The sequence below is a fragment of the Fundulus heteroclitus genome, chromosome 20 (assembly GCF_011125445.2).
Source record: "Fundulus heteroclitus isolate FHET01 chromosome 20, MU-UCD_Fhet_4.1, whole genome shotgun sequence".
NCBI classification, from domain to species: Eukaryota; Metazoa; Chordata; class Actinopteri; order Cyprinodontiformes; family Fundulidae; genus Fundulus; species Fundulus heteroclitus.
The window spans coordinates 25,965,358-25,983,081 of record NC_046380.1 but is presented as its reverse complement, the minus strand read 5'-3'; the positions used below and the strand labels follow the sequence as shown (position 1 = coordinate 25,983,081).

General features: G+C 40.1%; 1 protein-coding gene across 2 annotated transcripts in view; it reads right to left on the bottom strand.

Annotated features, from left to right (window-relative positions):
* Positions 1–17,724, bottom strand: part of LOC105937044 (RNA-binding motif, single-stranded-interacting protein 2) — a 51,814-nt gene that overhangs the window by 6,307 nt on the left and 27,783 nt on the right. For both annotated transcript variants that reach the window (XM_012878170.3, XM_021324358.2), the window contains exons 3-5: positions 8,624–8,682; positions 8,088–8,179; positions 41–198 (exon numbers count right to left, since the gene is read on the bottom strand). In XM_012878170.3, coding sequence (XP_012733624.2) covers positions 41–198; positions 8,088–8,179; positions 8,624–8,682 — 309 coding nt within the window. The remainder of the gene's footprint in view (positions 1–40; positions 199–8,087; positions 8,180–8,623; positions 8,683–17,724) is intronic.

Genomic DNA, 17,724 nt, shown 5'->3' with positions numbered 1-17,724 from the left:
GCCCGGGAAAACCTAAATTCAGAGACAGCAAAAGTCCCACCTTGCGAAGCCCACGCCACGGCTAGTCCCGTTGGCATCTCGGAGGATGCGCGTAGAGATGACCTGGCCGAAGGACTTCAGCATGTTCTCCAGCTCCTGCTCATCCATGGACACCGGCAGGTTGGAGATGTAGAGGTTGGTGGGGTCCTGCTCTTGTTGCTGAGGGGGACAGCAAAATCTGTGTTTACAAACCGTTTCAAAGCATTGTGACTTGATGTTACAGAGATGTGCTTAGTTTTGTTTTCCATCAACATAATCTGGGGCAGAAGGAGAAATAATCTCTCACTGGAGGATATGCTTACAGTACTTAACTAAAGCATTAATGAGAAAGATGTCTTCATTGAGAGCAAGGTGGAACTGAAGTCAAATTCCTTGTTGTTTGGAGCAACTTGCCAATTAAACCAGATCCTGATCCTGATGCAGCCTTAAACCCTCACCTTTTCCTATATTACGAACACCAACGTCACTGCAATTCATTGGGAGTTTATTTGAAATAACAACATAAAGTTGAGCATATTTTAAACTTTTTTTTTTAGTAATCCTACTTTAAGACGAGACAGACTGGATGAAGAGCTGCGAGGAGGAATTTTCCTGTCACTCCACAGATTCTCAGTCGCATCTAAGGCTACGTTCACACTGCAGTCTGAAGTGACCCAATTCCGATTTTTTTGCACATATGCGACCTGTATCTGATCTTTTTATGACAGTCTGAACAACACAGATCAGATTTTTTCATATGCGACCCAGGTCGCATATGAAAAAATGTGACCTGTGTCTGTACGGCCGGGTCGCATTTATCCGACCTTTACGTCACCGATACTCGACAAACGTCACTATTCTGCGTCCTGCTATGCAGAAGCGGGAAGAAAGACGACACCCATAGCGGACTACAATGAGAAGAGCAGTCAGTGGAGGGAAAGCTCCGGTTAGAAAATAAATTAAAGACCGCAAAATGCGTGCCAGCATTATAATCCATGTTTACTTCCGCAAACACCGAGGACGCTTGCTACGTGTGACGTCATTGCATCCTCGAGGGACTCCTGAAGTCTATATTTTATTTAAGGGTAGAGCTGCACAATTATTTAGCCAAGTCAAGAAGTCGTTTTTGAATATCAGTGTATGATATATTATAACGGCAAAGGATGGCTTGGATGGAAGACTGAGTTGGATATTATATTTCAATTGCATGCATGCAAATTCTGCAGGCCATTAATTGGTGTATATTTTAGTGGCAGATAGGCTTCAGCTCAAAAAGGGTGGTGGAGACTTTTTATACAGCTATCGTCTCGCATGTGGATTTGCAAATGCAAAATTTTTGTCACGTCTCTGCAAAGATTTCTGTCCTAGCAGCCATGAGGCCCGTCTTCTCATCAATTTACGCTGCTGCTCTTGGTCCATCAAGGTTTTATCATATATCTCGGCTCCTTGTCAGGTATCATTTTGCTCCAGGTTCTGATATGGATGAGCTGTGGTAAGGAAGTTTTACCTGATAAATAAAACCGAAAACTGCATAATTTGACATCCCAAGATTTCCCATTAGTCACGCTCTCATCCTGCTGCACGCTGAATAACTTAACGTTCACAGCTATGAATGTGAAAGGAAAAAGGCACACTTCTTGGTACAATTTAGTTTAAACGGGGAGATCTTTTAAAGCTGTAAATAAATTAAGGAGGGAGATTATTCAGAGGCATTCTTTGAGGCAATAGCTTGAAAGTGAAACCTTGTGTGAGTGTGCAGAAGCCCACAGGAAGCCAGGCATGAAGTTTAAGAGTTCACAGAGCAACAGGAGCCTGGCAACCAGGAGAAAAGAGGCTGGACTAAAAAGACAGGAAGGGCAGAACATGGAGTGAAAGAAGAGGATAGGGAAGAGAGGGGGCGGGAGAAATTAGCAGCTCAAAAGGCCGATATCTTGTACAGAAAGAGAGAACCAACAGGACGGGATGTAGCTGATGTCTGGAGTGATTTAGGTCATTAAAACCGGGAACGACAGACAACAGCAAAACAGGAAGGGAAGACAGATGAGCCTCTACCGATCAGCAGTCTCCTTCCTTTCATCTAAATCTAATAGATTTCCACCATCAAACCTCCTCTCCCCGCTGCTAACTGATATATGATTACCCTGCGAGCACAAATAATGACGGCCTTATTGTGAAACGAACGAACTGTCAGAGACACGTCTGAAAATCATGTGAAGTGGAACCGTGGGAGAAGCAAACAGGAGAGGACATGCAGCATCCTTCACTGAATCAGGTTTGCATGGCAAAAGTTGACAGAGGTGTTGAAATGACGCCGCAAAATTCCTGAGAGTATTTATGCAATTAAAGCGTCTCGGCAGCCGAGAGGAAGCAGCCTGTTTTCTATCCCTCTAGTCACTCTGGATGTTTGTTACACAACAGGTATAGTGAAGAAGGCCTGAGCTTAGATTACATTTTTATTTACTGTTCCCCAGCCTAAAGTGAAAACGAAGGCTTGCACCTTATTCACACACAAATTCATCCCGGTCGTTTTTTTTTTTGTTCCTGGCCGTCTCTCAGTCACATGGGTTAAGGTGTGCCTCTGTGCTGACAGATTGTGTGTAGAGCAGCATGTGGTGACGTCCGAGTTTCAAATGGGAGGTGCAGGGAGGTAAGAATGGGTCTATTTATAACTTTACCATTGTTCTGCTGCCCCGATGCATGCAGCTCCGCCGGGCTCGCAGCCGCGAGTCCCGGGCGGCTCTTTCAGGGACTGAGCGTACTCTGAGGACACTGACTGTAAGGTGTGGTTCACCGTGTTTGGAAACTGCAAAGCTCAGCAACTATGGCGAATGCAAGGGAAGCTAAACCTGATATCAGGGATGCCCTAATCAGGATTTTTCTTATTCCAGAGCACAAATTTTCATTTGAATTATGAAAGGTACAACTGCGTAAGAAATAATAGTAGATTTTAAAAAAATCCCTTTATCTGGTTTTATTTCCATAGATGCAAATACATAATACATGAACATTGCTCCTCCTATTCAGAATCAAAACATGAATATCAGGCAGTGTCTCCATTTTTCTTTAAACACTCAAACAGTTAATGTATAAAGTGAAAAATGTATGAAGATTGATCTTCCCTGCAAATCACCAAAATAATCTTTAGTTTTATAACAACTGTCTCAGAGAGCCGTTAATCTTGTGAGTCTGAAAACAAGATGCTGCAAACTTACTGATGTGTTTGTGGTCGCTGTCAAATTAATTTACCCATTTCAAGGGCACTTCCTCTAGGGGAAAAAACGTGGATTTGACCCCTTTGAAGTCTGAGGTACTAAAACTGATCCACTTTTTCTGCCACTGTACTATGTAGTGAATTTTTAATTGAGTGGGTTAATGGACCCGATCTTCTCTTCAGCACTGGTATCCTGCGCTTGTTCATGCCGGCAGGCGCAGACCAATAGGAATGCTTCTCAGGTTGTGTCATTGCAGAACAATAGAAACGTTTTGTTGAAATCCCCATATGCTAGAGCCCCAACGCCGCACTATGAGAAATATTCCCAAACCCTGATACCTGTGCCTCCATGCTTTACAATGAAAGGTGGCTTGAGTTGTTTGGGTTTTGTCTAATAAACTGTCCATAACATGGCGCACCTCTTATCTTTTGCGTTGCGCTCTCTGGCAAATTGTAACCTCTTATGCTCTCATATGTACAGAAATAGGAATTTACAGGCTCATCTGGGTGATAGCGTCTTCTCATAGTTACAGTATTTACAGGCCACAGTATTGAAGCTGATAATTGAGAGTTTCTGCCATTCTGGTTTAAGTTTGCTTTCTTCGACGCCTCTGGTTTTGATTTCAAATTTTATGTAAAAATAAAACACTGCACCCCCCATTCTTACTCTTATTAAGTTAACTCTTTTTTTAAAAGTACTGTAACTTGATAAGCTATGGTGTTTTACTGATCATTTAAAAATGCCTCCACTGAGACTTCGAGCTCATGTTTTGAGTCGGACCAGTACATCCCTCTTGATATCGATCACAAACTGACTCTAGACTTTTAGCTATTTTGTCTTTGAACCCTAGTAACCCAGTGACACCCAGCAGCTGTGTATATTTAGGTTTATAGAGTAGTTATCAACACGTCTGACAGGACACATGCTGTCTGGGTGAGTCAACTTTTGGTGTCCAGTTGCACTTGTCGAGTGCTAAGATATACTGGACTGTGTGGTACTCTTACAGGGGACCTGCAGCAAACTTAGACACTGGATCTAGTTGCGGTGTACCGGTTCAGGTCAGCTGGCCTCATTGATCTCTGACAGATTTCCAGAGTTGGGCCGAGGAAGACCCTGGTGTTGCATTGCAGTGGGTTATGTTTGGGTTAGGAGAGGGGCCGGGACAACCAGGATGGAGTGTATTAAGTGGTCGTGTCGGCCCCAGCCTGGGCCCGGACGATGGACAATGCCGGTTCTTTGTGCTTGTCCCATTGACAGTGGGTGTAGTGGCACCCTCCCCAGGGTTTCCTCAAAGAGAAGCATGAGCGCCAGAGGGATCAGCTTAATGGGCCGACAAGAGTTGCTTTGACTGCAGACACGTTGACAAAGAGCTCAGAACAAGCACTACAACTGTAGCAGGTTAGTAACATACACACGGTGTGAAGGGGAGCATGAGGCGGAGAGAGAGAAAAAGAAGAGGAAGATAAACAATGAACAATGAGGATGGAGGTCGAGTATACAGAACAAATCAACTGGTGAAAACAACAAAAAAAGTTGAATTTGACCTATAACAGACTAAACTCTTCCCTAAAAACAAGATTTCAACTTTCAGCTTCGTGTAACGGTGAAACTTTTACACAATAGGGTTAAAATGTGTGCACTTTAAAATTAACAGAAAACAACTAAAGCTTTGTAAAGTGAACACTGAGCAGAAACTGGTTTAGAGTTCAACAAAACCATGTTTTCATTTTGCTGCCTTGAACCTTCTACCCACTGAGCTATATAATACACTGGAGTGCTGATTTTGCCGAAAAACTGAAGTGACTGGCCGCCATCTTGCTACTCCCTACTCTCTCAGAATCCCATAGGATTTGGTTGCAAAAACAAGCAGTTTTCTGGCTGTGTGAAAACATTTCATAGGTAATTCTACAGTCAGTGGATGTACTAACACTATCAACTACTCGGAAATTAGGTGCTGAAATATTTTACATGTTATTCATATTAAATATATATACATATACACTCACCGGCCACTTTATTTGTCCAACTGCTCGTTAACACTTAATTTCTAAGCAGCCAATCACATGGCGGCAACTCAGTGCATTTAGGCATGTAGACATGGTCAAGAGAATCTCCTGCAGTTCAAACCGAGCATCAGTATGGGGAAGAAAGGTGATTTGAGTGACTTTGAACGTGGCATGATTGTTGGTGCCAGAAGGGCTGGTCTGAGTATTTCAGAAACTGCTAATCTACTGGGATTTTCACGCACAACCATCTCTAGGGTTTACAGAGAATGGTCCGAAAAAGAAAAAACATCCAGTGAGCGGCAGTTCTGTGGGCGGAAATGCCTTGTTGATGCCAGAGGTCAGAGGAGAATGGCCAGACTGGTTTGAGCTGATAGAAGGGCAACAGTGACTCAAATAACCACCCGTTACAACCAAGGTGGGCAGAAGAGCATCTCTGAACGCACAGTACGTCGAACTTTGAGGCAGATGGGCTACAGCAGCAGAAGACCACATCGGGTGCCACTCCTTTCAGCTAAGAACAGGAAACTGAGGCTACAATTTGCACAAGCTCATCGAAATTGGACAATAGAAGATTGGAAAAACGCTGCTGGTCTGATTAGTCTTGATTTCTGCTGCGACAGTCGGATGGTAGGGTCAGAATTTGGAGTCAACAACATGAAAGCATGGATCCATCCTGCCTTTTATCAACGGTTCAGGCTGCTGGTGGTGGTGTCATGGTGTGGGGAATATTTTCTTGGCACTCTTTGGGCCCCTTGGTACCAATTGAGCATCGTTGCAATGCCACAGCCTACCTGAGTATTGTTGCTGACCATGTCCATCCCTTTATGACCACAATGTACCCAACTTCTGATGGCTACTTTCAGCAGGATAATGCACCATGTCATAAAGCTGGAATCATCTCAGACTGGTTTCTTGAACATGACAATGAGTTTGCTGTACTCAAATGGCCTCCACAGTCACCAGATCTCAATCCAATAGAGCATCTTTGGGATGTGGTGGAACGGGAGATTCGCATCATGGGATGTGCAGCCGACAAATCTGCGGCAACTGTGTGATGCCATCATGTCAATATGGACCAAACTCCCTGAGGAATGCTTCCAGCACCTTGTTGAATCTATGCCACGAAGAATTGAGGCAGTTCTGAAGGCAAAAGGGGGTCCAACCCGTTACTAGCATGGGGTACCTAATAAAGTGGCCGGTGAGTGTATGTATATATGTATATATATGTATACATATATGTAAATATATGTTTTTGTATATTGTTTTTTATATATTTATAAATGTTATATATATATATATATATATATATATATATATATATATATATATATATATATATATATATATATATATATATATATATATTTAAATGAATAAAATGCAAAATATTTCAGCACATGACTTTCTCAGTACTTGAGTACTTTAGTTTTAGAACATAACATAAAAGTATATGGCATTTGATATTTTAAAAGTTTTAAGCCCCCCTGAACATGAAAAAATCCTCGTTATTCGATGCTGTAGCGCACATATTCCCTAGTTACTAGGGGAAAATAGGGAGTACCAATATGGCAGCTGGTGGCTTCAAAGCGACTCGTTCTAACAGCGGGCGATTAGCACTCCAGTGTATAATATAGCTCAGTGCTTCTACCCCAGAATGCAATTACCCAGAACCCCCCCAACCCCCCTGTGTTGTTTAAGAAAAAATAAAAATAAAATTTCTACATTAATTTGATGCAAAGTCTTGGCTGTACTACCTCTGTGGCAATGTCGATTTGAACAGGATCTCAACATTATGACCTGTTATTCTACAGCTACAATTGTCTTTAAAACTTTGCCTCCAAATTTAAATGCAATTTGTGATCGTTTTTTATATTTCTTTGTGGAAATATGGAACACCATTAATGGTTGAAAAATCTAAAATATTACTTTGACTGGAAGATTTACTCACTTTGTATTTGCATATGCTCAAAGGCAGAAGTCATTGATTTTTAAATATATTCCAGTTAAAGTTTACAGAAAATAGAGACGACTTTAAACTGACATAACTAAAACGTATTGCTGAGATGATTTTGATCCCGTTCCACTGGAAAGACTGTAAATGATAATTTTTCAAGTGGATAAATTCCAAAATGCCGGTTTGATTTTTTACATCTGCATATACGAGCTGCATCTTTTCTTAAATGATTAGGCTGAGCTTCGCCTCTCTCTGTAACCCACATGTGCCTCACTCTCACAAATAACAACAAAAATGGCGCTGTCCGGTGTTTCGGCTTCGTTATGGCTGTTAGTAGTGTCCCCGGACTCTTTCTTCTAACAGCGTGTCCCCCATGTCTGATCCCCCGCCACGGTGCTGTGTTTACGTCACATGAGTTGCCCGCGGTGTTTTTTGCACATTTATTTGGCAGTGTCACAGCGCCACCAATGGGCCTGGCATACCTACTACAGCCTTTTCAGTTGTGATGTGTCCTCTCCTGTGGACGCACATTCTTTCTTAATCGTTTATGAAAATTTACTGTGTTTGTCTCCATGTATACTATTAATATTCTTAATTAGTATTTTTGTAACCTCTCCCTAAGGGTTTAGGGTAACATAAAATGTACTATTCGCTTACCAGGGTTATTTTCACTTGCCAATATCTATCTGGCTATGAAAATGTTACAGAACAGAGGGGGTGAAGTATTGGCCCTAGAAACTACCGTTGTTACGGTAAAAGGTTGGAAAGAGGTCTTAAGTTACAAACAGGTTAGATGTTAGAATCAGCTGAGCATTTTATCCCTAACTGTGACTTAGATTTTCCAAGTTAAAAGAGCGGCTGCTATACATATCAGACCAAGACTTGAGTGATTCTTACTTTGGCCATCTGAGCCTGGACCCCGGTGGATTTCAGAGCTGTGACAGCTTTTTGTGCAGCAGCTGGACTGTCAAAATCCACAAAGCCATAACCTGCAAAAAAATTAATAAAAAGAGATGCTGGTGTTAATTATTCTGTGATAAAGGCAACTGTAACAACCTTCACTCCAGCTAGTTTAAGGTGCAAAAAGCCAGTTACAGCATTGATATTATAAATTACCAAAGAGTTAAAAAATTACAGCACAGTTCAAAAGTTTTAAACCACTTCTAATTCCTTTTGTCTCTGCTTCCAGGTTGCCAGTTGTTTCGATTTTCAGTGGTCTTCATCAATAGTTCTTCCAAGATTTATGAAGGTCTTTAAGTTTTTATTTGGGTTTACATAACAGATTTTAAGGCAGTCAGACTAACTGGAAGCAAAATATAAGGAAGGATGGCGCTAGACTTTTGAAAAGTACAGTAAATAATTGACACAACCCAGGAACATGATAACAAGCATTAATTAAACAATCTATAAAATAAATTAAAAACATGGTTCACCTTTACATTTGTTGGTAGTTTTGTCCAAAATGGCTTTTGTGGACACGATTTTGCCATACCTTCAGGGAAAAAAAGAACACAGAATCAGTGACAGCTGAGATGACTAAGAGACACAGACAGGAATCTGCTCCTACAACATGCACACCAACATTTCCACATTTCCTCAGGGTGCCAGACTACAGGTGTTCACACGAATGCATACCCTGTCCTTCCCCTGTCGTAAATGCAATCTTCAGGGCTTACAGAAAACTTTCTGTGCCTCTGCTCCTTCTGTCTTTGTCCCCTCTTTGGGACTGTACAGTATCTTTATTCCTAGATGTTGTTCTTGAAAGACAGGGGACGGCACCTCAGGGACAAATCTGTTTGTTCCAACACGTCTTCACCAGGAACACACAGGATAAAACATGAATGCCTGGCTTTGAAATTCAGCTCTGCCTTTGGGGTAATTTTGGCCTAAATAATGCTTAAAAGTGTTACTTTGTAAAAAATATATTTCTTTTCTATTCTGGATTTATCTATTAAAGAAAGAATAGGGATATGGCATATCAAGCGACCTATTATCCTGGATTCTGTTTATCCACAGTGGCTGTCAACAGAAACAAAACCCAAAGGCCAATCCCTAAAGCGGTGGAATCAGTTACTGCATTAATGCTGTCTCATAAATATTCATGGTCTGAAAATTAGCTTTAAAGGCAGAAAACTATAGGCGTTATGTGCAGCCTGATGGAATGCAGTGTTATTAGTGGTGTCCATCAGCTCTACTGTCTATTTAGACCTGTGTTCGCCTTTAGCTTGCGAGGGAGGCCGGTGCTCCTCTGTTCGGGCGACATGGCGTCTGAGTGGAATGTACACTGAAACCTGATGCTTCACCCCTCGAGTTTGCTTTCCTTCCCACCCCGCCGCCCTCCCTCTTGCTGTTTTTCCACCCTCACGTTACAGCTGCTGGGTCCTACTCTCCCGGCTCGTTGCAGCGGTCATTTAACTGGATGACTCAGACCAGGCTAGACAGCTATAACCTCTGTCGCACAAGACGACACCTGGCTTTAAATTCAAACTGCAGGAGCCATTTTTTCCCCTCTGGACTGCTGGGATGTGCCGTTCTGTTCAAAAACACCGAAGTGTAAAAACAAAAGTACAACTCAAAGTCCTGCATGAAAGCTTTATATTTCCATAGGTGCACGTGCATTGGCAACACTCCACCTCCGACTCTAACGTAAAACACAGAGTCTGCCCCTTTTCGTTGCAAGTTAAATAATTTTCTGTACAAACTGAAAAATGCTTGAATTTATTTAGTTGTATAACTGTCACAATTGCACTGCATGGAGCTGATCACCTTCTGGCACCTGTGTCGATGTGCCCCTGGGCAAGGCACTTAACCCCAAGTTGCCTACTGAGCTAGGTATCGGTGTATGAATGCGTGTGCGTTAGTAGGAGCGATTGGGTGAATGTGGCTCTAGTGTTCAGCGCTTTGAGTGGTTAATATGACTGGAAAAGCGCTATTTAAGTTCACTCCATATACCATTTACCACGTTTAAACCCCCACAGCCCCCAGCCTCTTTGTTGTAATTTACCTCCAGCCATAAACTGAATGCTAGATAAGCATTTTGAACAGCCAATCGAATTTTGAGTTGCAGTGACGCATGGGCTATTGACCAGAGTCAGGCTATATCAAGGTTGCAAAGGTAAAGCTTGTGCCACCTATACAGAGGCCAATAGTTCTTGGCACAGCTAAGAACTAAATAAAGGCCACTAGTGCCACAAAAACCTTTAGCAGTGAAAATAGAAGAATCTACTTCGCCCTGTTCCTACGATGTGGTCTTCTTAATGGTTTGCCCGAAAATGTGCCAGAGTAACTACTGTTTTCACTGCAGACGGAGTAGCACTGCCCCTCCCCCACCCGCAGCACCAAATATCACTCAACGACAGTGAACAATCAAATTGAAAGCAAGCCAGCGCGTATTTCCATTCAAGGTAAATTGTTCCTTAAATGCCGTATTTTTCAGCCTATAAGTCTTTTGTTTTTCATAGTTTGGCTGATCCTACGACTTATAGCCATGTGTGACTTATATATCAAACTTAAATCGTAATTCATACAGACCAGCATTAACCGAGGAGCACACATTACCGTCTATGGCCACAAGAGGGCTCACTAAGCTTATATGCTGCTCCTGTACCACTAATAAATTAATTGAAACATTAACTTATAGAAAACAAAGACAAAGAACACGTGTTTGTAAATTTTATTGCCGTTTCAGTCGGCATTCACACAGAAAAGTGTTGTGTGCTGCAGCTCGAAGGGCCCAGACCGCAATGAACCCCGTTACTGGGCTGTCCGTGAAGCTAATTAAAGCTAGCGTTAGCTACAGGTCTGATGTCCGGCCGGTTTACAACTTCGCTGATGCATGTGAACTTTATGTTGCTCTCAAACATCTGTGTCATACTGTTAGCTTAGCGCATAGTACCGTTACGTTCATGGTCTAATTTCTGCATAATTTTGACAACTATCAGCGTAACGGGTCGTTATGCTGAAATGCGCTGGCAAGAAACTTCTTCTCCATTAAACCTCCCAGGTATGTTCCATATTATTCACCCAGTTGTGGATACAGTTATGTAATTGAATAAGTTGGTTAACCAGATTAAATGTCTGTTTTTAGTGTTGTTTTTTGTGAAATAAATTTCTAAATAAATGTGACTTATAGTCCGGTTCGACTTATATATGCTTTTTTCTCTTTATGGAAGCATTTTTGACTGATGCGACTTATATTGTGGAGCGACGTAAAGTCTGAAAAATACGATAAAGAGCTGGAAACAATTATAAAATCGTTTACATTTTGCTTGGGTCTATGATTTAAATTTATAAAAACAACAAGTAAATCACACAGACATGTCATAATCATAGTTATTAATGTGTTATAACATTTCATCTGCATACAACCACATAATAACATGTAGCTACTGCTGTAAAAAGCTCATCATATAGCCGATACAGCTGGCCCCGTCTCTCAGAGTGTAACCCTGTTTCTCTCCTAGATATAGCTATTGGCTGAGCTTTTACTGCAACTAGCTGTGCTCTCCTTCATCCTCTTGACCAGAAAACTGGCTAACTGTGTTTCTTTCCTAGACACAGCCACTTATGGAGCTAGTCTGCCATTACTCTTTCTAGCATAGAAAGTACTGCTGGATCAGTGCTTCTGTGTTCCTTTTGTGTTTCTGCTCTCTTCTCAAACCCCCAGTCAATTGTGGCCGTTCACAATGAGCCTGGTTCGACTGGAGGTTTCTTCCTGGAGTTTTCCTCTCTAGTGTCACTACACGCATGCTCAGTATGAAGGATTGCTGTAAAGTCAACAATAATGCACACGACTGTCCACTGTGGCAATGCATTCTTTCAGGAGGAGTGAATGATGCAAGTTAAAAACTCAATGCAATCTGCATTATAGGAACCTTATTGACCAATCTGTCTGGATGACTTGATTGAATCCATGACTTGAGGAGACGTGTTGTGAATTGCTGCTATATTAATGAACTTTAATACAATGTAAGTCAAAGTTTTTTTTTGTATTAGTGTTGTAGCCTGTCATATTTAAAAACGCTGTTTCCACGTTGCTATGATGCACACACAAATGTCAAAGTTCAGGTTCTTATTTCAGTTCTTTCTTTAATCAACACTTCTTCTCTGATAACTTATAATTATGTTCCTGTGACTGATTAACACATATATTGAAAAATCCAAGTGTTATTTAATAAAGGGTTGCTTTAGTAAAAGCTTAAAAAGTATGCTATTGCAAGTGTCACCTGTATCGTGTCTGTGTCAACCAGGTGTGCCATGTCTTTGCACGTGTGTGACTTGTTTAGAAAGAAAACTCCAAAATCTAATGAGCTCAATTCTCAACTGGTTTATAGCTTTCCATAATCCTCTGGCGGCGTAACGGCGGCCATTACACATGAATAGTTACACAAACTAAATATAGTTTATCCAAAGATCAGCGAAATCTTTAAATCAGATGACCAGACTTCCTCAACAAAAATATTGCACAATTCAATCACATCATGTTGCTTCATGGAGGATTTAATTTGAAATTCAAATGTTAGAAAGAGTCTATTCACACATTGTTTTTATTAGCTATTAAATAAGACCTTATGAAACAAGCATGAACAATACTCTATGTTTGATTTCCCTGGGGGAAGAATATTAAGGAGCACACACATTTTACTAGGATGAAGCCACAAATCATGAAATATTTTAAACATACAGAGGTCTTTATACACAGTTTTTATTAATTTTACTTTCCCTTTTTAATGTTCGGCGACTTTTAAATAAATTCAGTTTAATCAACATTATGTACTTTAAACAACTACAACTATAAGCAACATAAAACATGAAAATAGAACCTGAATAAAGGCGCATACGTTTTTCACTTAAAATATGAGATCTAAGTATAGAGTGCTGTAAATAGCTCTAAAGATCTGTCCCCTTCAGATTTATTCTGCTTCTGCTTTTTTGTCACACTTAGATGTTTCATATCAAGATTTTTTTTTATTTAAAAAGATAACCTGAGCAAATACAAAACCAGTTTTCTAAAGATGATTTCATTTATTAAGGGCAAACAGGCGTCCAAACAAACCTGCCTCAATGCAAAAAAAGTAATCAGACCTCTTGTTAAATACTGAATAAACTGAAATACCTACATTTGGAAACATCCACTCAGTTTCACTTGCCCCACCCATTACTAAATCCTGCCTACACCTGAATAATAAAACAATCCCTCAAACAGAACCTGTGTGACAACATGAAGTAGACTAAAAAGATCTTTAACAGCGGCACCTTTGTGCCCCGATATAAATAATTCAAGAACTGATGGGAAACACAGTAATTCTGTTTTTTTAATCAGAAAAGGGTTACATGGCCATTTCCAAAGTTCTTCCAACCACAGTTAGAACCTATTGTCCACAAAATAAAGACAGAAAACAAGGAATACTGGTGAACCTACCTAGCAGTGGTCGCCCTACCAAAACTACTCCAAGAGTTACGAGGCAATGATTCATCCAAGTCGCAAAACATTACAGCAAGATCTTAAGAAGAAGGCCTTACTTGCTTAAGGTGTAACTCATCCTCAGGTGAAAGCATAATTCCGCTCAGCAATGCCCGAGGCAGTGGAGGACAGCATCGTCCAACTATATATTGTCATATTTATTTCCCGTAATCCAGGTGAGATCACCGACAGCTTTGCTCATGCAAGATTTATTTGCAATGTGGAAACCGAGTGTGGTTGATCTCTTCTGCTCTCCTTGCAGTGGCTGCAGGGCAGGCGGGTTTCAGGACGAGGCAGCAGCAGCGATTAACATTTAATCGCTAGACTGGATATTAATTAATGATATCTGCAACATAATTTTTCCTAGTGAAAACTCGTATTCAAAATATCTGTAATTAGATTTTTGACTATTCAAAAACTCTGATATCAGATAAGATTCAAACTATTTTGACATTCATGTGTCGTTTGTCAACATGGACATCCGTAATTTAGTTTTGGCTAGTCAGAATGACACTGGTTATATCTTAAATCAAAATCCATACTAGTCATAGTAACATTATGGTTAACCAATATGACGTTATTGATATCTATAATGGGGGTGGGTTACACTTACTGATTAAATGTTAAAATGACTTGCAATATTTCCAGAGCAGTAGAGCTACTGACGTCAGTTTCTCCAGATTACGTCACAAAAACGTTTGAACCAGTAGCGATACAGATTAGAAATTCAATTCCAAACCCTAGCAGGGCGCCACACTGACAATTTTAGACACAAAAGCAGGACATCACACTGACGGTCAAACATGGCGGCAGTAGTATGATTGTCCGAGGCTGCTTTGCTGCTTCAGGACTGGGATGATTTCCTATAACCTGTTGAGCCATGAAATCTGCATATAACAGAAATGTTGGGCAAGAAGTTTGTGACCTTAAATAGGCTATCCTGGGTTGAAAAAAAAACCTTGTGTGGACGAATTAAAGCAAATCTGCAAAGAAGGCTGTGACAAACTTCCACAGTGATGCATGCAAATTACTCATTGCCACTGATTGCAAATGCTTCATCACAGTTGTTGCTCCTCTATGCGTCAGAGTGGCAAAATCAAATATTAGATTTAGGGTGCAATTACTTTTCAAGGTGGGGCCATTTTGGTTTGAATAGCTTTGAACTCCTGATAAATAAAATCGTCATTTGAAAACAGCCTTTTGGATATATTGTGATTGTCTTTTCCAGGAATATTTATTTAATAATGTGAAATATTGATATGAAGGGCAAATAGTTTTTCAAACCACTGTATATGTCACTGAGATACATATCCAATATTTGGCCTCCGGTTTAAGTCTGTGAGTGAGCGAGTGAGTTTTTGGCTAATCAATAAAACAGAGATAGATGTATGCAGACTAAATATGTTCGAAATAATGAGATTGTACATTTGATCAATAACCGGAACTTGAGATCAAGATTTTATTTAATATTTTTCTTGTATAACTCATATTCTAGTGCTAATATGCTAAAATAATTCAGGGAGCTGATGTTGAACTGGAAATTGATCACTGAATATGTTCTTTAAATTAATAGTGTACAGTAAGATATTTTCATTATTTAATCAGTTTTTAATGCAAATGTTTACCCAAGTAATTGAAAAATATCTGCATTTTACTATGCATCGCTCATCTTATTGCAGTACGAATAGGGATTTTATAAATTTTATTGTCTTTGACGTTCCAGTATGAATTTTATATCTGCCTTTTCAGGGTTTTATTAACTATTTTTCTCATTATCATAAAATAAAGTGAAATGTTTTTCCCCCCAGAAACTTTCAGAGAATCAGAAAGACACTTTAGCCCCTCTGCAGCTGAACACCAGCCCACCATCCAATGGAGGCCAAAAGGACTTAAAAGACAACCCCTGCCCATACATGGCCAGCTGACATTCTTTCCCAGCAGGCCTTGCCACCTTTTTCCCACATAATTTCATTCAGCCCCCCCACCACCCATTACGGTAGTCCCTTCTAAAGCCTCGGTCCTCTATTCACTTCTATTCCATGCCACAAAGATGTTTCTGTAAGTCTGCGTCTTCACTGAAGTTTCAGCGTTTGATGCGGTGACCACTGATTTCACACTGGCTTTTATTGCTGCTTTGATCACATGTGAGCGTCACCATGAGCCATGTGCATTCACTCAATGAATTTAATAGCTCTGACCTTCCATATATATGTCTGAATTGGTTACAATGTTGACTAAACCACATTAATTAAAAAGGGTGGGGCTGGCTGGCATACCAGACACATACTGAAGCTAGGACTTATAGAACTTGTCCTCATTTTTTAACTGAGGGATTTGGTTTCCTCTGAATGAATCCTGGAAATAAGAATGCATGACTAAAGTTCACAGTAACTCTCTGTGACGTACAGTGAAGCCCTGACCTGCGGCGGCCAAAACCAGTTTGGGTGCTTTATAGCAAGCTTGATCTTTGACTTTATGTACGAGCGCACACGCACGCACACACGCACACAAACACACACACACACACACACACACACACACACACACACACACAAATATAAAGGCTCGCTCTTGTTATAGAGGTGAGTTCACTGCACTTAAGACACTTTAGGTCCACAAGAAGTATGCTGTCAAGATGCTGTACCTTCTCTCCTATGAGCTTTTCTTTTTGTTCTCTGGTTTTAACTGTTGATTCTATTATATCCAGCTGAGTCACCAATATTTTTCAGACAATATGTTATTTCTGTGTAGTTGTTAATAAACTAATCAATGCCTTCCAAAGGTATTCATTCTCCTTGAACTCATTCGCTTTTTGTCACCAACATTATTATGTGTGATAAACTAACACAAAGTAGCACAAAGCTGTGGAGTAGCGAGAATAAAAATTTGCTCTAAATATAGCTTAATCAGTGTTCACATTAACTTTCTATAGATATCCTGACCCTAGTGGTAAAAATATACCCACAGCATGATGCTGCCACCAACATTGTGTGTTTAGGTTGATGTGCAGTGTTAGTCTTCCACTACATTTACATTTAATTTTGAATGCTGAAAAAAAGGGATCTCCTCTGACCAGAACACTTTCACATATATTTGCTAAGTCTCTTACAAAGCTGGTGGCTCTCTGCAAACTTCTTACAGTTCTTCTGCCCACTTATCCATAAAACTCAGATTGGTGACCACTAGTTGTCTTAACAAGAGATTCTCCCACCTGAGCTGAAAATCACTGCAGCTCTTCCAGAGTTATATTAGCGACCTCTTGCCAGCTTCTCTGGTTATTTTTATCCTTGTCCATCCTGTCAGTTTAGGAGGACAGCCATGTCCTGGTAGATTTGCAGCTGCATCATACACCTTTCATTTTAAGATGACGGATTGAACAACACTATTCAGAGTGTGGGATTTCATTTTATAGCCTAATCCATCTTTAAACCTCCCCACAGCTTCATCTCTGACCTGTCTGCTGAGTTCCCTGGTCTTCATCATGCTGTTTGTACTCTGATGTTCTCTAATAAACCTATGAGGCCATACACAGAACAGATAGATGGAACAAAAGACACAAAGCTGTACAATATTTACTAATCAGATTACTATTAAAGGTAATTAATTGACAGATTTTATGTAAGAATATAATAATAATAATAATAATAATAATAATAATAATAATAATAATAATAATAAATGTGTATTTTTCTGTTTATTTGTTAAAAAGTTAAAGAACATGTGTTGGTCTCTACCACATAAAATCCCAACAAAATACATAGAAGTTTGTGGTTTTAATATGACAAATTATTAATAAGTTCAAGGATTATGCATAATTTAGTGAGGTACTGTATCTGTGTTTTGTTCTTTGCCTGCCTAAACAGCTCTTGAAATTAAATCATGTGTCTTACAAATAAAGGGTCCAGCTCTAGACAGCACAAATGTGTTTTCTCACATAAAGCTTCTGTGGGACTCTTTCAAAGCGAAAATTTGTTCCACTTACTGTGGACTGGAATGTACAATTAGACAAGATTATTTATATAAGGGGATTTTAAGAAAAATCACATGTAATGTAGCTTCTTTGATATAGAA